General features: G+C 39.0%; 1 protein-coding gene across 3 annotated transcripts in view; it reads right to left on the minus strand.

The window, feature by feature from the left end:
- Window positions 1-24,407, minus strand: part of LOC104608098 (protein ROOT HAIR DEFECTIVE 3 homolog 2) — a 106,062-nt gene that overhangs the window by 20,135 nt on the left and 61,520 nt on the right. For all 3 annotated transcript variants that reach the window (XM_088891200.1, XM_010273977.3, XM_088891201.1), the window contains exons 14-19: window positions 20,308-20,473; window positions 7,133-7,257; window positions 6,735-6,997; window positions 6,558-6,654; window positions 6,262-6,432; window positions 6,072-6,176 (exon numbers count right to left, since the gene is read on the minus strand). In XM_088891200.1, coding sequence (XP_088747326.1) covers window positions 6,072-6,176; window positions 6,262-6,432; window positions 6,558-6,654; window positions 6,735-6,997; window positions 7,133-7,257; window positions 20,308-20,473 — 927 coding nt within the window. The remainder of the gene's footprint in view (window positions 1-6,071; window positions 6,177-6,261; window positions 6,433-6,557; window positions 6,655-6,734; window positions 6,998-7,132; window positions 7,258-20,307; window positions 20,474-24,407) is intronic.

Genomic DNA, 24,407 nt, shown 5'->3' on the forward strand with positions numbered 1-24,407 from the left:
GGAGATGGCTGATCTGATCTGCAGATAAGATAAGGATTATCCCTTATCACTTAAAGGGACTTCTAACCCAAATATGATTTGGATTAGCAACTCCTAATCTGATTAGGAGCTGATCCCTTTAAGATTATAAAAGAAGAAGGGGGCGGCAGCCTTTAAATACACACAACAGATTTTCTCTAGTGCTGAAATCAAGAAGAGAGAACTCTGCTCCCTGCGAATACTCTCTTGCCGCCTCCCTGTTCTTGCTGCCCTGTTTGCCAGTTCGATCTCCAGTTGTGGGAGAAGTCAAGAATGGATCTTGACATCAGTTCTTTGAGAAAGGATTGAAAGGAAGCTGTGCTCACGTACCATCTTGCTGATTCTTGCGAAGGACAGAGTTCTTGGAGAAGAACACTGCTGATTCTGCTCCACTTGCACTGCACCATCTTCAGTGGGAGCAGTCTTTGGATCCTTCCTTGGGCGTGAACACCTTCGTTGGGAGATTCTACTTCTCCGTATCGAGTATAATTCTCACCTACTCCTTTTGGTTCAGATCTGGTTCAGTTTAAGGTTCAAGAATGATCCTTGAAAATATGATTTTCTAAATAGGGAATATGATTCCGAGTTGAAGGGAGAGAAAATTTTTGAAATTCGCCCCTTATTCCGCAATCTTTGGAAGTCCATGGGATGAATCTCTCATCCCTTCATTGATATCCCTGGAGGAAACTTCATAGTGAAGACATGCTGACTTCAGTCTTAACTGGCCAAAGAGTTCAGTGCTGGGCAATCTAGAGCTGACAGCCCCCTAGGTTACTTCACTTAAGTTGAAGGAGCTCGGGTACAGCAGTCGTGAGGGGTTTCGGACTGATAACCAACCTGAACTTGGAGCTGTTTACCACTTTGCTGTGCTGGTTTTGCTGGGGCTTTGAAGCTGCTGTTGTAGGGAAGCTCTCCCCCTTTCGGCTAGGGCTAGGACTGCAGAAATCAGTCCTCAACTAGGTCTGTCCTATACAAACCTCACTTAGTAGCCAAATAGCTACTATCTTGCTGAAGAAGAAGCTAGTAGGACATCCACTTCTGGGCGTTACCTCCCTTGAGCCCTACAACCAAGGGAAACCCTAGGTTCGAATCTACCTTGTTCTCTTACAACCCTGTTTTTTTTCAGCAACCCAGAGAAGAAGAAGAAATGAGAAAAGAGCAGCAAAAGAAGAGAGAGTAGAAGCTGGTGTGCCGGCTGAAACCCTAGGTTCAAATCAGCTCTGATACCATGTGTGCTGAATGCTGTATTGAAAGTAGAGAAGTGAAGAAGAAAACCACTGGTATGCTGGAAAATGTCGAACTGTACTGCTCAGTCGACCAGCAATGATTTATATTTGAATGAAGTACAATGGTACAAGAATTTACTGGAATGCCCCTGATTAGTGATCGGACACCCAGTTAACTTAAAAACATTAAACAGGCTTAGGCCCATTAACCCAGGCCCAATTACAGGATAATTTAACTTAAGTATGGGCTAATAAGACTCTTATCAGCTGAACACTCATACAAAGAGACTTCATTCTAACATTCTAACAGGGACCATATCATATCACTGCTATGGGAGGATACAAGTATTCTTGTTATTTGTTGGTGATTATTCTCGTTTCTCTTGGGTTTATCTTATGCGTTCCCGTGATGAGGTCCCTATTTTAACATGTGCCTTTCACCAAATGGTTCTCACTCAATTTGGGGTTAGAATCAAAGCTTTTAGATCTAATAATGCTAAGGAGTACTTCACTAAACCATTGAACTCATACTTCCTTGAATATGAGGCTATTCACTAGAGCACCTGTCCTCATATACCCCTCAACAGAATAAGGTAGCTGAGAAAAAGAACAGACACATCCTTGAGGTTGCAAGAAGCATTATGCTAAATTCAAATATCTCTATACATTTTGGGGAGGGGGGATGCAATTCACACGGCTATGTATCTTATTAACCGAGTTCCTTCTCGTGTCCTGGGTATGAAAGCTCTTTTCACCTTATTGTATCAAGAGAAAGACTTGTTTACTATTCTTCTTAAGGTCTTTGGGTGCACATGTTTTGTTCAGATTTTGAGGCCTAATCATTTTAAATTTGATCATAAAGCTTCCACATGCATTTTTCTCCGTTATGCACAAAATCAAAAGGGATATTGCTGTTATGACCCAATTTCTGGCTCTTGATTTGTGTCTATGGACGTTACCTTTTTTCGGGATGTTCCTTATTATCCAGGAGTTTCATCTCAAGGGGAGAGAGAATAGAGGGGATGTGTCTGTTCTTGAAGTTCCCCTTCCTACCCCTGTTCTTGAAAAGGAATTGTGTCAGGAGGATCATTGTCAGAAATGTAAGGAGTTGAAGGTTTTTCATAGGAGGTGGAGACGAGTTGATTTTGGTGCTAATGATCAGCTTAGGCTAGTTCCAGTTTCCTCTGCGGCACCTGATCTAGATACTACAGCTTCACCTTCCACTCCTAAGACTACCATCATGGAGCCATTGCCTTCTACGAATGATCTTGACCTTCCCATTGCAGTTCGTAAAGGGAAACAGAGATGTACCACATCCACTACTCATTGCATATCTCAGTTTCTCTCATACAACCACCTTTCCCCATCCTATAAACCTATTTGGCATCGATTTCTGCTATATCCATCCCTAAAACTGTGTAGGAAGCTCTCATTGTGCCTGAGTGAAAGGATGCGATGAAGGAGATGAATGCACTCACTAAAAATGAGGCATGGGAGTTGGTGGATCAACCTAAAGGAAAGAAACTAGTTGGGTGCATATGGGTTTTCATTGTGAAGCATAATGTAGATGGATCAATTGAAAGATATAAGGCTCATCTCGTTGCAAAGGGTTACACACATACCTATGGCATTGATTATTCTGACACTTTTGCACCAGTTGCTAAGATGAATACTATCTTTGTTCTGTTATCTTTGGCTGCAAATGTTCTTGGCCCATGTTCCAAATGGATGTCAATAACGCTTTCCTCAATGGTGATTTGTAGGAGGAAGTGTATATGGAGTTGCCTCCTAGTTTTTGTAAATACAGATGCAGGCAAGAAGGTTTGCAAATTCAAGAAGGCATTGTATGGTTTAAAGCAATCTCCAAGGGCTTGGTTTGATAGGTTTAGATTGGCTTTGGAAAATTTGGGTATATGCAGGCTCACTTAAACCACACACTTTCATCAAGAGGGGTGGTCCCTCCTTGACACTCCTCGCTATATATGTAGATGATATTGTGGTAACAGGCAATGATGTTGATGAGATTAATTCCCTTAAACAATTACTTCACAAAAGAGTTTGAGGTGAAAGATTTGGGCCATCTCCAATACTTTCTAGGAATTGAGGTGGATAGATCTAAACATGGTATTTTCATTTCTCAGAGGAAATATGTCCTTGACCTCTTGGAGGAAACAGGAAAATTGGGAGTTAAACCTATAGATACTCCCATTGAATTGAATCTGTAGAGAAGATGGGCCGAATGGCCCATAGGCTGTTTATCCTTTCTTACTGTTTATGTTCCTTTCTGTAATGGGCCTTATTCTGGGCCCATCCTTTTTATGTTATGTTCTTTGTAATTTCTTGCCCAACTAAGGGTCTCCTTGTAATTATTCAAATTTAACTTAATAAAATAGTGTTAGGGTGTTAAAGAGAGAGTAAGGTTCGAAACTTTCATACTCTAAACCCTTATTGCCACAATCTCCTTCACCTTCTACTCCATAGAAGAAGTATTTTCTATTGTTTTTCGATTTCTTTTGATTTCTGCATCTATTCTAACAGTTCCACACTCTCAAGGACTGTTTTTCTTCTTGGTATCAGAGCAGGCCTGAACTTGGCTTGGGCTCTCATGTGGGTGTAGTCCAGCCGATTACATGAGAGTGTTCTAGGGCTGGAAGCTTCAACTTGTGTCGCCTGATTCTTGGAGGTCATTGGAGGGTGCCCAAGACTCAAATCTCTTGGAGAGTGGTTCGGTGACTAGGAAGAATCAGAGAAAAAGAACAGTTCGGTTTCTGATTTGGAGCTTAAATCAGAGATTGTAAGTTGTGCTCAATTATTTCTGGGTTACTTTTCTGTTTTTGGACTGTTGAAGTGTCCAAAGTTTCTTTGAAAACTGTACAGCTATTCGGCTGTTTTTAATCTGGTTTAACCAGGAGATTTCTAGGTTGTTTTCATTCATTTTCTGGATTGTCAAACTGCCGAAACATCTTTGGATTCAGTGCTGCGAGTTATTGCTTCTAGGTATTGCAGCTTGGTGGCTGGTAATGTTGTTTCTTGGAGAAGCAAGAAACAATCGGTTGTTGCTCGATTTTCAGCAGAAGCAGAATACAGGGCCATGGCACATGGAGTTTCTGAACTATTGTGGCTAAAATCATTGGAGGAACTAGGGGTTGAGCATGACAAGCCAATGATGTTGTACTGTGATAATCAGGCGCCATCAACATTGCTCACAACCCAGTGCAACATGATAGAACTAAGCATATTGAAGTCGATAGACACTTTATTCGAGAAAGGGTCTCTTCGGGTGAAGTATGTCTTCCTTTCATCACATTTGAAGGACAGTTAGCAGATTTTCTCACCAAGGGCATTCCCAAGGCAAAACTTCAGCATGATCCTGGCAAGCTTGGCATGATTGACATTTATGCTCAGCTTGAGGGGGAGTGTAGAGAAGATGGGCCGAATGGCCCACAGGCTGTTTATCCTTTCTTACTGTTTATGTTCCTTTCTGTAATGGGCCTTATTCTGGGCCCATCCTTTCTATGTTATGTTCTTTGTAATTTCTTGCCCAACTAAGGGTCTCCTCGTAATTATTCAAATTTAACTTAATAAAATAGTGTTAGGGTGTTAGAGAGAGAGTAAGGTTTGAAACTCTCATACTCTAAACCCTTATTGCCACCATCTCCTTCTTCACCTTCTACTCCATAGAATAAGTATTTTCTGCTGTTTTTCGATTTCTTTTGATTTCTGCATCTATTCTAACAGTCCCACACTCTCAAGGACTGTTTTTCTTCTAAATCATAAGATCAGTGCAGAAGTTAAACCTCTTGATGACAAGACCATGTATCAACGGCTAGTTGGGAAACTTTTGTATCTTTGTCTAACTCGGTCTGACATTTCTGATTCTATCAGTGTTGTTAGTCAGTACATGCATTCTCCAAGAGCCACTCATTTGTTGGTTGTTGAGAAGATCCTAGCATACCTCAAGAGATGTCCAGGTCGTGGAATATGCCTCAGGGAAGGGTTAGAAAAAGGAAAAAAAAGGAAAGGAAAAGAAAGGGAGAGTAAAAAAAAAGAAAGAGAAGAAATAAAGAGAAAAGGAAAGAAAAGAAGATCCTAGCATACCTCAAGAGATGTCCAGGGCATAAGCCTCTTGCACCTGAGGCATACGCCTCAGAGGTGTTAGTGCCCCTAGCATACACCTCAGGGCGTTTTGGGAGCGCCTCGCCTGGAGGCGCGCCTCTAGGTGTAAGCCTCCCATGCCTTTTAAAACACTGGTGACAATCAAGCTGCTACTAATGCTGCCCATAACCCAATACAGCATGACAGGACGAAACACATTAAGGCGAATCGACACTTTATAAGGGAGAGAGTTGCCTCTCAAGAAGTGTGCTTTCCATACATTGCCTCTGATATGCAGCTTGCTGATCACTTTACCAAGGCAATTACTAAAGTCAGGATGGAGATGAATTTATGCAAGTTGGGAATTCTCAATATCTATTCCCATCTTGAGGGGGAGTGTAAAGATGTTGACCAGCACACTTAGTTGTTTCCCCATCTTTATTTAACATTGTTTCAAGCTACTGTTTTGTGTTTTTTCTCTCTGTCACAGTCAACAGGGGTATTTTTGTCACTGTACCATCTTTTGTTAAGTCATATAAAAGCCAATGAGGGGGGCGGCAGAACTCATTTGACTCTGCACTCTCTTTCTTTCATTTCTTCTTTTCTTCTTCTTCTCTTGAACAGTTTTTGAACTAAACCTATGACTGCTACAGCTGTATTCCAAGTTGATTAAAAAATGCAAATATAAAGAAAAGAAAAATTTTGGAGAACATATATTAAGAAATAGCTTACCTGTGCAGAGATGGCTTGAGTAACAGTATACTCAGTCTCTACTGTGAACTGTCTCCACAAGGACTTACATTGCACTGGAGTAATCAGTGTTCTATTTGGAGGAACCTGATCCACATGCACATTAATTATGAGCAAAATATGACACAAATTAAGTTTAACCACTGAAAGACACTAACTGAGTAACTGATACCTCTTCCCATGTGCTTGAAGCAAGTGGATCCACAGAAGTTCCCATGCTCCTATCATTGGATACAGGAAAACCAACAGTTGAATCCTTAAGACAAGAAAAAATAACATTTTCAATCTTATCTGGTTTGTCCTCCAAGCGAATGGCTGCCATAACTGATAAAAGCTTCAGCGCCTGCAACATGATGAAAGAATCTTAGTGCAATGTTTCTCAAGAAAAAAAGAGAATTCAGATATTAGATACTAGGTGAAATCCTTTCAAACATATTTTTGGTACAATATCCTTGAAATACAAATTACCGAAGCACGGGCTTCTTTTGTAATTGCCCGAATATCTTCTTTTCCAGTCCAAACTCTTGGCATTGAATCCTTATCATGACTGAAGATTGTTAAGAACCTGAAGATAATATGAAGGTGATTAGAAAGGAAGGATAATTAAGCTTATGAAGTACTAAATGAAAGAACCCAAATGGCAACCTATCCTTCATGCGAATCAAGACTTTTCCAGCTTCTTCTTTTGCTTTTTTCTCCACGATACTTCTTGCAAAGACACGCAGATTCTGTACCAGTTTATCAAATTCTGCTTGATCGAACTCAAAACCAGTAAGGACCGTTGAAAATTCTGATATAGCAGCTTCAGTCTCACGTCCAACAAGTCTTCTTATCAGTGTCCAAGTGTCCTTTCCAGCAGCTTCAAATAAGGATTCGACAGGTTCAGTAAGTGTTTCAGTGAGTTGCTTCTGCATGTCAAATGTATTTCCAATTAGTGTCACTAGCTGACAGAAAGATCCTCATATTTGTACAAAAGAGACCAACAAACAAATTATAATATTACAGTGGAGCATTATTGAACAACAATGTTATAAATACATTACCTCATACTTAGTTATCATTTCCGACAGCTTTGCATTACGAATAGATTCAACGTGTGCTTCAATGTCTCGACAAAACTTTTCCCTGACTTTTGAAACATCCCAATTTGCCTGCTGAATAGCAGCATCTGCAAAAATAAGAAAACAACTACCTGATTAGAAAGCGGAGAACCCATTCAGGAGTGAAAAATCAAATTCCAGTGAATGGACAGGTAGAACGTGCCAGTTTGAAATGGCCTTGTAATGCATATTTAAAGATCTATACAGGCATTATCTGAGAAGATGTAACACAGGTGCTGACAGAAATTCAAGTAATATGCTTTCTAGTTCTTAATTCTGAAGAGCCCTGTCACAACTATATTCATCAGCTGGTGGATGAATCCTGTTCTGTCATTCCACTCTACTCAGTACCACATCCTCAGAAAAAACACATAAATGCTACCATTTTTATAGTAAAAACAAAATTAATTAAAAGAAAAGGCATATATACTATTATTATGATTGCACAAATAAGACTACAATCTATCAGTCGGGTTGGAAATATTTATAAACTAACAGAAAAGTTACTTACCTCAAAAATGAAAAAAAAAAAAGGTTCAGGGGAGCTATCTTCAACTTCAAGACAGATTCTAGATGCTGCTCACAGAAAATAAGCTTATTGACTATCAAACTCAGAACAGGCCGGGCAGTTTAACGACCCATGATATGAAAAAGGCTCGTTCCATATCTATTGGATATAGTTTAATTGTGAGGAATTTTGAGAGAACGACACTACTGTATCAAGACATACCATCCCAACTTCATCTTAATTAGTGAAACTTACTGACCTTTTAGAAGTTTAAGAAGTCAACAACAGGAGAAACCCTTTCTCCACTCTTCTTTGTGTTACCAAACTAACCTCCAAGTCCAATTCAGGTGCTTCATGAAGGCTTTGATGTGGGATATGGTCCAATAAATATCTTCATTTCTGTTAGATAGTGACATTTTTTTTATGGGCTTCAATTAAGGCAAGAATAAATGACACATATTAAGTGTATACTCTACATAAGCACACAGTTGAAGCTATGTAGAGATTAAAAATCAATATAAGCAATTTTTTTTGCAAGGTTGACTAATTGAATGCTTTATGAGGGGCTTTTTGGAAGACTGCATATCCTTGCATGGAACGTGAATTTACGTTGATTTGAAACGCTTGTAAATATGAGCAGAGATGAAATATCTAAATGAATAGTAGCATGCTTTCATTAAAGGAAAACAAAAAAAAAATATATATATATATATATAACAGGTATGCAACTTGAAACTAGATGAAAAGAAGCAATAAACAGCACACAAAAAGAACCAACCCTGCCCTTACTAAACTACATAAATGCTGCAATATAAAAAGACCCCTATATCCAACCAAAATAAAGAAAGGGAAAAAATCATTTCCTCTCTTTTTCACTAGGCTGTAGGGCTGCAAATAAGTTGGATCAGATCTAATTTGAATCCGAATTTGATCTGGTGAGTGCTGGATTCAGATTACCTCCCTTGATCCTAACAAATTGGATCAAATCGGAAAAGTCGATCTATTTAGTTAATGGATTGAATTCAAATATACCCCAATCTGGTCCACCATGACCTGATCAGATCCGTTTGTTATGAAATATTATATATTATTATATTATTTATATAATATATTATCTATATGTATGATCAAGTTGTATGATCAAGTATTTTTATTACAATTCAAATGGAATTGGATTCAAATCAGATGACTGTATTTGGATTTGGATTCAAATCATAATCTTGAAAATCCAATGGGTTCTTATTGGATTTGGATCAGTTGGATTTCTTATCAAATCAGATCGGATATACCCTTTACTGAATCTAATCTGATTCATTTGCATCCCTACTAGGCTGGTATGCTAGGAAGGAGAGGAGTGAAAGGATCTTTGAGCAGAAGAGGTCAACTGGAAGTAGGGGTGTCAATTGGGTCAGATTTGGTCCAGTCCGATGTGGTCCAATATGAATCCATTACAAATGGACCAGGTCCAATCCAAACCAATGAATACTTAGGACCATTTTGGACCGGTCCAATTCAATATCTGGGCCATCCAATATGTTCAAATTGGTTTTAGTTTAAATTTGTTCCAATCCAAACCTAGTCTATTGACACCTGTATTCTTATTTTCTATTAATGGACTGAATATTGGTTAAGCCTTACCCAATCCAATATAAATCCACTACGAATGGACCAGGTCCAAACCGAAAAAATAAATACTTTGGATCATTAAGTCTGGACTGATCCAATTGAATATGTCTTATTGGTCCGTCCAATCCATCAAACTGATTTTGATTTGGACGGTGTTCAACCCAAACTTGTCCATTGACACCCTAAATGGGAGTACTCTTATTATTCAGGTTGAAATAACAAGGATTTCAAAGGTTTGGTAAGTTACATTCAGGCCAGCATTGAAGTGAAACACTTCTCTTCCTTTCCCTTCCCTTCCCTTCTCTTTTCTTTTTCTTATCTTTGTCTTTCTTTCTTTCTTCCTTTCCTTTCTCTTTCCTTTTTTCCCTTTCTTTTTCTTTCTTTCTCTTTTCTTTCTCTTTTCTTTTCTTTTCTTTTCTTCTTTTCTTTTTCAAGAGATGTGCATGAGGGTTTGATTTGTCTAGTATAGTTTGTTCATGTTTAAAGTTTTAGTCATTGAATAAGTAGTTTAAGAGTTATTAAGTCTTCTTTGAAATAAAATAGGAATATGGCAATTCTTTTTTTAGTCCTACTAGGATTCTTATGAGCCTACTACTGTCTGTAAATATGTATGGCTGTTTTACCAAGGATAAATGAAGTTTATTTAATTTTTTGGAGCTAATGCTATTTATAGTTAGTGATTCCCATACCCTAGAGTGATTCCCCACATGAGTGATTTTGGGTATTCTCTCTCTGTTTCCTTTCTTATTCCTTCAAGAAACCTTTACAGTTATCAGCAGTCACAAATTTCTAATCAAAGGTTGATCATTCAACATTCTCATAGGACTGGAATTGAGCTGGTCCTACATCACAATCTTCCTTAGAGTTTGTCTATAGACCCAAGCACTTAAATTGTTACAGCTCATCCAAGAGATGACTAGCTTTGAGTTCCCCACTATTGTCAGAAGCAATTCGAAGAAGACAAAGACAGTTGAATGGTGTTTTAAGTGTTGTACACGGCCAAAGAATAACTTTATATTAATGAGGTACCAAAATGAGAAAGGAGAACTGTGCCCTTCTCTTACAAAGAAAAAAACAGATGTATATACAAGTATGATACACTATATAAGGTACATAAAATAACAATGCTCCCAAGGGGAATTAGTACTAGGATTTTCTACACTCAATCAAACTAAGCGGTGTGTTTTGATCATCATTCACAAAAAAAAAGAACTTGAGTAGAATTAGGGTTTCCCTATTCAGGGTGTATAAGTATGCACTATGTTTGCTAACCCCTTAATTATATTCCCTAGAAGAAATACCCTTTGATTTTGATTTTACGTGAAAGATGTTGTGAAACTTATTTTGGTTTGCTGTTAGTATGCTGTCAGCCTAGTAAACCTAGGAGCTGTCAGCTAGTTCCTTTTTTATTTTTTGTTATTTGTTCATTATTATGATTTGCCACCAAGGGCATTCTTGTAATTACTGGCCTTATTATGTTAAGAGAATATAAATAAGAAGCTGGTAGCCGGGCAGCCCTTAAGTCTTTGGTTCTCAATCGAACCTCTCTTCTCTCTCTCTCTCTCTTCTTCTCTTCTCAATCGAACACATGGTACCAGAGCAATAATTCTGGGGCTCGAAATATTTTTTTCACATCAAAATCTCAGTCCTCTTTTTTTCCTCTCTTTCTCTTGATCTCTTGGACGTGGAAGACCAAGAACTCTAATCAGATTGATCAAAGTTCTTGCGGCTGCTGTTCTTTGGGTTCCTCCTTGGTCGTAACACCAAGGAAACCTTAATAGAAGGGGGGCGATGCTGGAATGACCCTCCTCTCTTAGTTTGCTGCTGTGGAAAGCATTGTCTGGATTTTCCGATGCTGTGAAAATTTTTTCTGGGTTCTTTATCTTGATCTTTTGCACCTTCGTACAAGTGCTGGGCAGGGGTATGTGCCCCCTTTTATCTCTGGTCTATGCTGTGAAGAGCTGTGAATGCCGTGGTTTTGAGGTTTACATCTCCATGCTGGACAGGGGTATGTGTTTCCTTTTTTTATCATGTGATGTTGTTGAACTGTTGGTAGGCCTTGTTAATGACTCCTTGTGGCCGAACTATTGCTGTTAATGGACTGTTTTCAGTAGCCTGTTGGTAGACTAGTTGTTGGACTGATTACTGGGCTATATTCTAAGGGCCGACCTATTGCTGGACTGTTTCAGCAGTACTTTTTTCTCTTTCCGGAAAATTCTTGGGAGTTCAGCATTCTGTTTGCGTGGGATCTTCTGGTATATTGTGACCCTTTTCTTTTTCTTCTCAATGGAAAATTATGATTCAGCATCTTCTGGAGTTTCTGGAGTTACACCAACTCGTAGTACAGCTGGTATGGGGGGTGAAAACATGATGTTTCCCATGCCAATTACCCCTTTAAATGGCCTGAGCTACCTGGAGTGAGCTAAAAGTGTGAAACTTTATATAACAGCAAGGGGAAAAGTTGGTTACAGAAATGGCAGAGTGAAAGAACCCAAATGTGAGACAACTGAACATGATAGGTGAGACCAAGAAAACAGTATGGTGATGTCTTGGCTCCTTGCAGCCATGGAACCCAAGGTGAAGAGGAATTTTATGTGGGCAGACACCGTTAGTGAGATTTGGGAACAGGCCAAAACCACCTATTCTGAGCAAAGGCATTATGCCAAAATTTACCAGTTGCAAGCTGAATCCTCAACCTATAAACAGGGAAATCGTAGTTTGTCTGCCTATTATTCGGCCCTTACTTCCGTATGGAAAGAATTTCATCACTATCAGGCTATAGAGTGGAAACATGATGATGATGCTAAGGCCTATAAGAAGCTGGTTTCTTAGTAGCGGGTGTTTGCTTTCTTGTTGGGACTGAACCCTACTTATGAACCCTTGAGAGTTCAGATCTTAGGAAGCAAAGAGTTGCCTTCGGTTCAAGAGGTATATGCCCTTGTTCAATCTGAAGAAAGTAGGGGGGAGCAACAGGTAGCTTTGGCTGCAATGGGTAATAACAATATGGGGAAGAAAAGTGACTCCAAGAAGGCTGATGATAAAGACAAGTTGTTTTGTACCCACTGTCCGCGTTCACGACATACACATGACACGTGTTGGGAAATTCACGGGAAGCCCAAGTAGGCAGTGAAGAACCAAGAACAGGGTAAAGTGCAAGATCAGAAGAAGCCGAATACAACACATAATGTAGCACATGTGGCAACCTAAGATACTCAAGTTGCTGGTACTACCTGGGACCACTTTACTAGTTTTGACGCCAAGGAAGATATCATGAATTCCTTTAGAGATCACTTGGAGTCATATGGTAGGGCTTTGCGACAGATGGATAGTTCAGTTACCGGTACTCCTACTTCATTTGCATTTACATCAGGTAATGTGGCTTTTGCATTCCATGTCACCACTACTATTGATTCCCCTTAGATCATTGACTCAGGGACCTCTAACCATATGACCGGTAAGCCAAATTTATTTCAGACTTATAGCCTTTTGTCAGGAAGGGATAAAGTGAGGCTTGCAGATGGATCATTCTCCTCCATTGCAGGCCAAGGATCAATATCCCTTCCCCATGGCCTTAACCTAAATAGTGTGTTGCATGTTCCCCAACTTCCTATAAATTTGCTTTCAATCAGTAGCATCACAAACTCTTTAAACTGTAGTGTAACCTTTTTTCCTGGTTCATGTGTTTTTCAGGATCTAACTTCTGGGAGGACGATTGGTAGAGGAAGCCTAGTGGATGGTCTCTATATTCTCGACAACAAAGCTGGTCTCTCGGTGTCGTCCTCGGAGTCATATAGTCAGTCAAATAAGAGTCAATTTTTTTTGTGGCATAGTCGGTTGGGTCGTGCTTCTTTTGAAATAGTGAAGTCTTTGTTTCCATTTTTATTTAAGTCATGTTCAGTGTCCGATTTCTAGAGTCAAACATGTCAGTTGAGCAAACAATGTAGAATAACCTTTCATTCAATTAATAAAAGATCCAGTTTTCCTTTTCATGTTGTGTATTCTGATGTATGGGGCCTACTACCATAATCTCTGAGGGCGGGTATAAGTACTTTATCACCATGACCGATGATTTTTCTCGCTATACATGGGTATTCTCGATGCGTAGCAGAGATGAAGTTCCAAAGATCGTGCAAGACTTCCAACGGAGGGTGTTTACACAGTTCCATGTTGAAATACAAATCTTTCAATCAGATAATGCCAAGGAATACTTCCATGGTGAGCATAATGAGTTCTTTGCCTCCCATGGATCTATTCATAGGAGCTCATGCGCAAGAACACCGCAACAAAATGGTGTTGCCAAAAGAAAAAACAAACACCTTCTTGAGGTAGCTCGAGGGGTGATGTTACACATGAATGTTCCAAAGAGGTTTTGGATGAATGCTATACTTGCAGCCGCTTATGTCATCAATCGCATGCCCTCCAGAGTGCTGAACTACATGGCCCCTCATCAGTTGTTGTTCCCTCAGTCCCCTCTATTTTCTATTCCCATGAGAGTCTTTGGTTGTCGTGCTTTTGTCTATGATTTGTCTCCATTTTGGTGAAAGTTAGACCTCGGTCCATTCCTTGTATCTTTCTGGGGTATCCCTCCTCTCAAAAGAGGTATCGGTGCTTTGATCCCATTAGTCATAAATTTTTTGTCTCTATGGATGTATCCTTCTTTGAGTCTGAACTGTTCATCCTTGCTTCTCCTAAGCGGGAGAGTAGTGTGGAAGAGGAGAAGCAGGTTCAAGTCCGCCAAGTCTCTCTTCCTTCTATTCCAGACCTGGCCCCCTTTCGTGTCTTCCAACATACACGCCGTAGGGATCAACAATGTGACAGAGATGTGGAACTACCAAACATTGAACATCTGACACCGTTAAACTCCCAGGTGGTAAGTCCAAACCCTGCTATACCTATTAACACCCTTGCTCCTACTGTGGATGACCTTGACATTCCTATTGCTCAAAGAAAGGGAGTCAGGTCATGCACTTCCAAACAGCCCATCACCTAGTATGTCTCCTATGATCACATTTCCCCCTCATATCAAGCCTTCCTATCTACAATTGATTGTATCCCTGTACCCAAAAATGTTGCAGAAGCCTTAAAATACCCTGAATGGATAGATGCTATGAAGGAGGAGATTAATGCCCTCCATAAAAATCAAACTTGGGAATTAGTGGATCTTCCAAGGGGGAAAGACCCAGTGGGGTGTAAGTGGGTGTTTACAGTTAAGCACAAGGTGGATGGGACAGTTGAACGGTATAAAGCAAGATTAGTAGCCAAAGGGTACACTCAAGTGTACGAAGTTGACTATGATGAGACATTTGCTCCAGTAGCTAAGATGAACTCAATTCGAGTTCTTCTATCATTAGCTACTAATCTTGATTGGGAATTGCATCAACTAGACATTAAGAATGCCTTTTTAAATGGTGACCTAGTGGAGGAGGTGTACATGGTTCAACCCCCGAGATTTTGTGCCAAGGGAAGTTTGAATAAGGTGTTTAAGCCAAGAAAGTCTCTCTATGGTTTGAAACAATCTCCTAGGGCTTGGTTCAGTACATTTCATATGGCAGTTCAGCATTTAGGGTTCAAGCAATGTCAGTTCGATCACACACTCTTTGTGGAAAGATGTCAGGAACAGGTTGTTGTATTGATAGTGTATGTGGATGATATCATCATCACAGGTAAACTCCATTCATCTCACAGCCAATCCTAATCACCTTCTTTGCATCTAGATCCTGAAAAACACACCGATCAAGATAAAAGGTTACTGAACAGTTTTGATTTTTAGTAATACTACTAACTGAAAGCAAGTTAGCACTAGGCTTGGGAACATGCAAAAGTGAGGATAGGGTGATGGCATCAAACAATCTGATGTCTCCCTTGCCAGAAATTGGCACAAGGGAGCCATCAGCAATAGAAACTCTGTCTCTCCTAGAGGATAAACGATAGGTGGTAAACAAAGTAGATAAGCTAGTCATATGGTCTGAAGCACTTGAATCTATTACCCAGAAAGGTCTAGTGTTACCTGGAACAGAAGCATGACATGTGGTAGCTCTTCTACCTATATGAGCAAGGGCTGAAGTAGGATGAGCAGGTGTGGAAGCTAAAGATTGAGATGTAGATCTAGAAATACCAGCTTCATTCTCTAGCTGTGTCAGTGCAGCCTGGACAGCTGCTAAAGCATCCAAGGATGTGGTCCTTGTGCTGGAAGAAGATGTACTGTCAGTAGTAGTTGCTACATTAGCACTCCCCTTCTTGTTTCTAAGTCTAGCTGGCATTAGGTGAGGATGCAACTTCCAACAGGTGTCCTTACTGTGTTTGGGCTTCTTGCAATGATCACAAAAAAAATCTCTTTTGTCTTCCTTCTTAATTTCCCTTTCCTTTTCCCCTCCAACCTTAGATTTTGTTGCTGCCAAGGCTACTTTTGTGGGCTGAAAAAATAGCATAACCTTCCTCCTACTCTGTTCACTGTAGACTAATGAGTAGGCCTGAGATAAAGTCACACTCTCCCTAGTGAGAAGTTGCTGCCTTATAATATCAAATTCTGAGTTTAGACCGGCTAAGAACTCAAAAACTCTATTTGTTTCAATCAGTTTTCCATATGTTGCTGCATCCCTCTGGCTTTCCCATTCAATAGTTTCCAAGTGATCAATTTCATGCCAAAGGGATTTCAGAGTTGCAAAATACATTGAAATTGGCTTCTCCCCTTGCTTGAGGTTATTCACTTCACACTTCAGCTCATAAGCCCTAGCAACATTGAGTGGTGGGGAATAAGTCTCCTTCATATTGTCCCAAATCTCCTTGGCTGTTTTTACCCAGAGAGTTTTGGCTGATGTGGGGCTGCATAGAATTACATAGCCAAGTCATTACTAAGTAATTCTCTTGAACCCATTTCGGATGTGATTTATCTTCCTCTGCTGGCTCTTTGTATCCCCAGTCACATAACCTAATTTACCTCTTCCTCCAATAGTCATCATTGCTGATTGGGCCAACTCCAAGTAATTGGTTCCATCAAATCTAACAATGGTAATCTGAAAAGAGTTTTCAGTCATGTTACCAGTCCCAAAAAGTCCTTCCCCTTGTGTTTTTAACTCACTTCCAAACTTCTCCATTCCAAGAGAGCACTAATAAGCTAAAAAATCCAAGAAGAAGACCTAAAAAGGATATATATTTTTTTTCTGCAACACTAAAATTAGAGAAGACAACCCAGAATTTAATCTTAGCAAATAGATCCCTTCCAAGAGAGCAAACACAGTAAAAAAAGTCAACTCCCTAGTAGACAAACCTGGACTATAATCAGTCCAATAATCACAATCAGGTTTTTTAGCCGCACCCTCCAAAAGAAAGGTTCAAGGCAGATCTTTTCCAGCCGCACCCTCCAAGAAAAGCTCTCAGGCCAAAAACAGTTCTTAGGGTTAAGAATAAACCCTAGAAAACTCAGTTTTTTTCTCACAAGAAAAGATCTTAGTCCAAAAATAGTTCGTAGGGTTGAAAATAAACCCTAGAAAATTTAGTTTTTTTTTTCAGCCGCACCTTCTAGATAAATCTAACTTATCTCTTACTGCTGCTGGCCTCAAGAATAGATGAAAAACTTACCCAGAGAACTCTGATTCTTTATAAAACTCTGATTGCCACCTTCAATCTTGATTCCTTCAACCTTCTCTGACTCTTCCTGATTACCAAAAGACACTCTCCAATCTTCGGACAGCTGCTAAAGATCTCAGGTAACCTCCAAGAATCAGGCCAAAAAAAGCTCCTTTCTAATCTTCCAGCCCTAGGTAATTTTCATGTGGTTGGCTGGGTTAGACTCGCATGAGAAGCCCTAGATCGTGCTCTGATACCAACTTGAACAAAACAAAAAGAATGCTGCAGTGGTTGATGTAATTTAAGAAAAGAAACACAGGTTTGATAGAGAAGAAAGAGAGAAAAAAGAAGAGAGAAAGAAAGAAGGGGTTTGGTTGTGTAAATTACTGCCGCCCCATTATTTGCTATTTATAAACACTAATCTCCTTACAAGAGTAGGAGTTACTCTAATACCCCTACTTAGACTAAAACACAAATTAAAAGAGATAAACAAAAAAGGCCTAGCCGGCCAAATTATAAAAGAAAATAAAAACATAATAAGACAAATAAGTGTGGGGTTGGAACCACAAACACTATTAACTTTCTCTACAGATAGGATCCACCGAACGAACAATGGTTCCCAAGTACTAGTCTCTTTTTTTATCTGTTTTATCACATTCTTTTGTGGTGGATAGAATCCGCTATATATATATATATAAATTGAAATAAGATTTTGAGTTCTAACAGAACTCTAGAGAGAGAGAAAGAAGAAAGATAAGGATTGAAAGTAGATAAAATTTAAAGGGAAAGAAGACAAGAGAAAAAAAGTAAGATATGTACCTGAGTATACTTATCCTTAACCACTTCAATTAGCAGAACTACGAGTTCCCTCCTCTATTTTCTCTCTTCTCTCCTTTTTTTCTCTCTTTTATCTCCTTCTCTTCTCTCTTTTCTCTATCTGCCGCCCCTTTTTCCTCTCCTCTCTTCCTTATATAGAGGAGGCAGTTATGGGTAGGAAGGTTAGGGCAACCTCCCCACTCTCCATACGTGGGGTGGTTGCTTAACTCCCACCATAACCGGAATAATTTAAAATTTAAGTTTATGTGAAGTTGGCAGCTGTCAAATCTGGTCCCTAAAGCCTTATATATATATATATTTACATCATATATATTATATATTTTTAATCCTAAACACGGTGGTACAAGCATCAGCTTGTCAACTAAAAATTGGTGTCAAACATGAGTTATAGCCTCAGTGAAGAAATCAACCAGCTGAAGTCCAGAAGAGATATATGGAAGAGTAATATTGCCCACAAGGTACTAATCCTTGATAAAGTGGCAATCAACCTTGATGTGTTTGGTGCATTTATGAAATATTAGTAGATAAGAGGCTACCTTGAATGCATTGACATTGTTTGCATATATTGAAGAATGCACGGACATTCTTCTTCCTTGTTTTCGACTTAATCTCTTCAATTTTTCTTGCAAGTAATATCCATGACATTATCATGTAGTTTCCCTGAAGCCATTGAGCATGTTGAGGATTTGAGGAATCAAGTTCAGCTACCTCCCCTATAATACAATGTTCCTCTTCTAGCAATGCCAGTTCTCATCGATTGGGCTCATTCAAAGTGCTTGGAACCATCCCGCTTAACTATAATGATAATCCTAGTGTTTTGGGCTTCCTAGTGCCTCCAACAAAGTCCCAAACTCCAATGATTATTTTAACCACTTCCAATAGCTTCTTCCATTTCAAGCACATAAAAAACATTTCCATAGATGGAGGATTACACAAAACACAATCTCCTACTCAGGGTTGCAGGAACATTATACTTCTCAGCATTATCTAACCTTGGCACAATTGGGGCAAAGGCAAAACAAGGATTAATCTTTCTAGGGACTCCAGAACCTTTCCAAATAGAGATTGATCTCTTCTAAGATGAAAAAGAGACTAAGCAAACACCAAACGCCAGTCCTAATAGTTCCTAAATGACCTTAACTCACCTCAGGTATGATATCTCTGACATTTTTCTGATTTTTGGGCTGCACACTAGGAACACCTTCTAGGCAGCAGTTCGATTTTCTCCAAAAATCTCTAGAAGGCAGCAGACATGAAAGAAAGATGATTAGAACCTCAAACTAGGGGTGCAACTTGGGTGGACTCGGGTTGGTCTTTTGTCAAATTTTTAATGGGCCTAGCCCCAAGGCCTGAGACTGAAGCAGTGTAAAATGCTAACTTGGGCCATCCCGAGTTCTACCTCAAACACCCATGTACTCTGTTGATCCTAGGGTTACATACATGGGTCTACCATGCAGAGATGGGAGAAATACCAACTTGTGATTTCAGCAACAAATAAATAAATAAATAAATAAATCAACTGGAAAAGGTGAGTGAAAGAGAGGAATGAGGCAATGATAGGAAGAAGAGAAGAATAGAAGAAGAGAGGAAGCACTCAATCGTGGATCCTAATGTGATAACCCACTAACTTTTATATTAAGGCCAATAGTTGATAAGATACAAAGAAAATTCTGCTCTTTATAAGTTGTATAGGATAGATATAAACAAAAATAAAAGAAAGAATCAGGGCCATGACCCAAGCAAAACAAGCTACATCCCAACAGAATAAAAAGGCCTAACAAGAAATAGAAGATAATGATATCAATTTCCCAACATCTATGACAGGGTGGACTTGTCTGTCTTGGAAGAGATACTATTGGATGTAGTTTTGTTATAGATGGAAAAGGTGGATCATTGGGTGCAGACAGACATGTATTGAGTAACATTTGATATGAAAAATGTTAATAGTCTTGCAATATTAACTTTCGTTTATGTCAAGGTAGGAAATAAAAAGGAAATGTTATAAATATGTCTTCAAGAACCCATGGAGTGTCAAACTCTGACATGTGTTCAACACAGATATGTTGATTCTATGAGGGAGTTCATGCAACACTGCTCTCACCTTGGTGCAATATAACCTACAGATTACTGATCTCATCCCTACTACCACATGGATCACAAATGCATAATCAAGTCCATGACAATCTTAGAGTAAAATGTTCCATACAACATTGTTCTGTTCCTCTTGGCAACAAGCAAAGATGGAAATTTTGATAAGTACCATCAATGTTTCTTTCAAAAACTACCTCTAAAACATCCTGCAATGCTTATGACATACACAATAGTGCTCAACAAATTCTTGCAAGAACAATAGTTTTTAAGCCGGATTTTCTGAGTAAGATTTTCCTATAAACCTCGTAATAAAATTCACAAGAGATGAAACATAAAAACTAACATTAATATTTTGGAATAAACTTACCACCAATCTAAATAACCAGAATGAATTCAGGAAACATGTATGGCTTTACAAAATACCATGTCCACTAAAAATGAGCGAAGGAATTTAAGTAAAGAAAAGGGGAAAAAGATAATTCATACATACCTTCACAACCATGATCAAAGTCAAGTAAGGAAGACTGAGTACAGGTACGAACAGATGTGGCAAATCCTTCTCCTCTATTTATTAATCCTTCCAATCTGTTCTTGAAATTATCAAGGGACAGAGAACGCAGATGTCCTAGCATTGTTTGGTAAGCAGGATTCATTAACTGTGATATTATAAGAGAAATCTCATTAGATAAAGTTCCAACATACACAGGAAATAAAAGAAACATAATGAATAAACAAAGCTTCAGTTTTAGGGAATTAATCTGAAGAGTCAGAAGGAAACAATTTTGGTATTATAACTTCAACAGTACATTTGTACCTTCTCAGATATAAAATATATACAACCAATGCCTTTCTATTAATAATGTTTATCATCAGAAAAGTCCAGAGTCTTCAAGAAGCCTTAGTCTGGAATAAGTCCCATTTAACAATAATTAAACATTTACTTACGAGAAAAAGCACTTGACACAATCAAGCTATGCTAAATAGAGGAAGTTTGGTACAACTTGCTTCTTTCAACACCACTCCTATCCAAACTTTCAGCCAATGAATTGGCCATTAGGGATGCTCACAAAAAATTGAAAAACTGAACTGAAAAATCTGGTTAATTGAACCGATCAGTTAGGTATTTTTGAAAAACTGAAGGTACTGGTTTGGTTTTGGTTAATCAATATGAAAAACTGGCGGTTAACCGAACTGATGGTATATATATGCATTATATATAAATATCTATATATTTATAATATTATATTATAGATTTGTTGTATTTATATTATATATTTATATATTTATTTATGATATATATTATAAATATAAAAAACCAAAAACCAAAGAAGTGAACAGGTCAACAGGTTAACCGATTGATAGGGTTCGATTTCAAACATGTGCCAATGGTTCAGTTAACCAAACCATGATCACCCCTAGACACCATTGCAATCCATCTGAGCAAGGTGTTCGCTATGGACACCAAGGCTGTAGGCTGTAGCCTAGTAAATCAGTAATGTGATGACAACAGAGACCAAGGATATGCCAAGCATCCACTTGACAATCACCTAAGAATCACCCTCAACTTCAAGTTTTTCAGATCTTAAATGGAATAGGAGCCTGAGGCCAATGAGAGATCTAGGTCTCTGCTCAAGAACAGTCTCCATTCCCTATAGGGCCCAAATATACCATGATAATGCTTCAGCCTTGATCTTGAAATGCTCCATCAATCCCAAAAAGCCGCAGGTCCTCAAGTGAGCAATGATCAAATTAAAGCTTAATATAATTAAGCTTAAAAGATCCTTGAGAATGTAGGTGTAGTTTAGGTATCACAATAATTTCATAAACAGGGGGTAATTTTGCAATTTTCTCAGTTATAAAAAAGCTATATAAAGAGGCCTAGCTAAATGGGAGGGATGCCCAGTATCACATCTGCTCTGCTGAATTGTTGTTAGTTCGTGAGAAAGTGAAGAGACAAGAGCAAAGCCAATAGTCCAGATCTGTTAGGGTTGACCACTCTAATCGAACCAACCCAAAAAGAGAGTATTTATATTAAAGAAATATGAATGGACAAGTTTGTCCTTACAAAAGAATTAAAGAAGCTGTACACTAATGTACACGCCTACTAAAGTACAAGAAAGATAAAATTACATAACTACCCTCCATCTTCTCTACACTTCCCCTCAAATTGATGTTGGGGGATAAGCATCAGTTTGTCCATAAGAAAATTATGTTAGGCTTTGAAGAGGTCTGTAGGTTGTAGGCCCAAGGAGATATGTGGGAGAGAGATGCCCGTAAGGAGAAGATCACGAATGAAGTGGAAATCCACCTCAATATGTTTAGTGCGCTCATGAAATACTGGGTTGGATGCAATCTTGATTGCACTCATGTTGTCTGCAAATAGGGGGATGGCAGATGAGTGATCAATGTCCAAGTCATGAAGTAGAGCCTTGAACCAGACTATTTCACTGCACACTGAGGGCATTGCTCTATACTATGCTTCTGTAGATGACTTGGAAATGGTTTGTTATTTCTTGCATTTCCAAGAAATCAAAGAATCACTAAGAAATATACACCAGCCAGTAGTGGAACAACGAGTATCAGGACAAGCTGCCCAATCTGGCATCTACATAAGCTCAAAGCTGGGTGGATGATGAAGATGAGAAAAACAAGCCATGAGATAGAGTGCCCTTGACATAATGGATGATTCAAAGAACTGTAGAGTAGTGGGGTTGACGTGGAGAATATACAAATTGACTCACAAACTGGATTGCATAGGAAATGTCCGATCTAGTCATAGTTAGGTAGATAAGACTACCTACAAGCTGCTGATATAAAGTAGCATCAGGGAGAAGATCACCCTCATCCTTGCTTAGCTTAAGGTTAAGCTCCAGAGGTGTATCCATTTGTTTAGAATCAGCCAAGCGAGCAAGTGTTACCAAATTAGAGGCATATTTTTGTTGGTTGACAAAATAACCTTGAGGACATCGTTGTATTCAAGCCCAAGAAAAAAGGTGACAGGCCCAAGATCTTTCATTTTGAAGGAGTTACTGAGAAGGAGCTTTAAATTGTTAATACCATTCACATCATCTCCGGTGATAAGTTATCATCAACATATACCAAGAGAAAAGTCAACCCCTGTGCTCGCTTGAGAATGAAAAGAGAGTAATCTGAAGCACTTTGATGAAAGCCAACCTCCAATACCATTGTATGGAAGCAGTTAAACCAAGCTCATGGAGCTTGTTTAAAACCATATACATATTTCTTTAGTTTACACACCATAAGGGGATCGTCATAGTAGCCAGGAGGTGGTTTCATGTAAACTATTTCTTATAAATGCCCATGGAGAAAGGCATTCTTGACATCCATCTAATGAACTGTCCATTGTCTAAGAGCTGTAATGGCCGAGAGTAAATGGACTATTGTCATTTTAGTCAATGGAGCAAAGGTCTCATCATAGTCAATTCCATATTCTTGCTTGTATCCTTGAGCAACCAACCGGGCCTTATATCTGTCTAGAGTGTCGTTTGATTTAAGTTTAACTATTTAAATTGATCGGCTACCAATGATGGAGGCATCTAGGGGAGGAGTGACAAGCTCCTAAGTATCATTTTCTAATAAAGCCTGAACCTCTAAGTCTATAGCATCTCTCCAATGCTTAACTGCTATAGCCTGGTTATAAGACTTAGGAAAATCTGTGGACGACAGAACAATTGAGAAGGAGCTATGGCTAGAAAAGAAGCCATAGTGGTCCGGTGGACGAGAAACATGAGAAGACCAACGCAAAGGAACAAATGAAGGCAAATCAATAGGATAGGAATAGGAACTTACAATAGTGATGGATGGAGAGGAATGACTAGTCACTAGTGCTGGAGGTGGAGGCATAGGCAATGGGTGAGCTGGATGCTTCCTAAAATAAACTTGAGGTGGCAGAGATGTGGGAGGAGGATCACCTACAGAGCCAAAATATTGCAAAACAAAAAAGGATGGTGCAGACAATTTACTAATATGTTCAAAGAATGAAAGGTTCTCAAGAAAAATGACATTAGAAGAAATGCACAGTCTTCAGATTTTGGGATCACAACAGAGAAATCCCCTGTGTTCCATACTATATCCCATGAAGGTGCACATAGCTGATTGAATTGTTAGCTTAGTGCATTTATGAGGAAATGGACAAAACAGACACAACCAAAGACACAAAACATGGATAGATTAGGTGGATGATGAAACAAGGATTGATGGGGAGAAGGATTTTCAAGGATAGTAGTAGGAAGAATGTTGATGAGATGAAAAACAATGCAGGTTGCCTCCACCTAGAAGGTAATGGGTACATGGGAGTCTTGTAACAAGGATCTCAGCATACTAGCAATATGATGATTCTTGCACTCAGATACCCCATTCTGTTGAGGTGTACCTGGGCAAGATCTCTAGGACTGAATACCATGGTGTTTGAGGTATGTATGAAACTCACCATTCTCATCATCAAAGTACTCTTCCCCTAAATCTGACCTCAAAATGTTTACAATGCTTTTAAATTGGGTCATAATCACAGCATGAAAGTTCTTAAAAAGGGAAAGACCCCTTTGATTTCTTTCGAAGGAAGTAAACCCA

Source organism: Nelumbo nucifera, chromosome 7 (assembly GCF_055504915.1).
Source record: "Nelumbo nucifera cultivar China Antique chromosome 7, China Antique-T2T, whole genome shotgun sequence".
Classification (NCBI taxonomy): domain Eukaryota; kingdom Viridiplantae; phylum Streptophyta; class Magnoliopsida; order Proteales; family Nelumbonaceae; genus Nelumbo; species Nelumbo nucifera.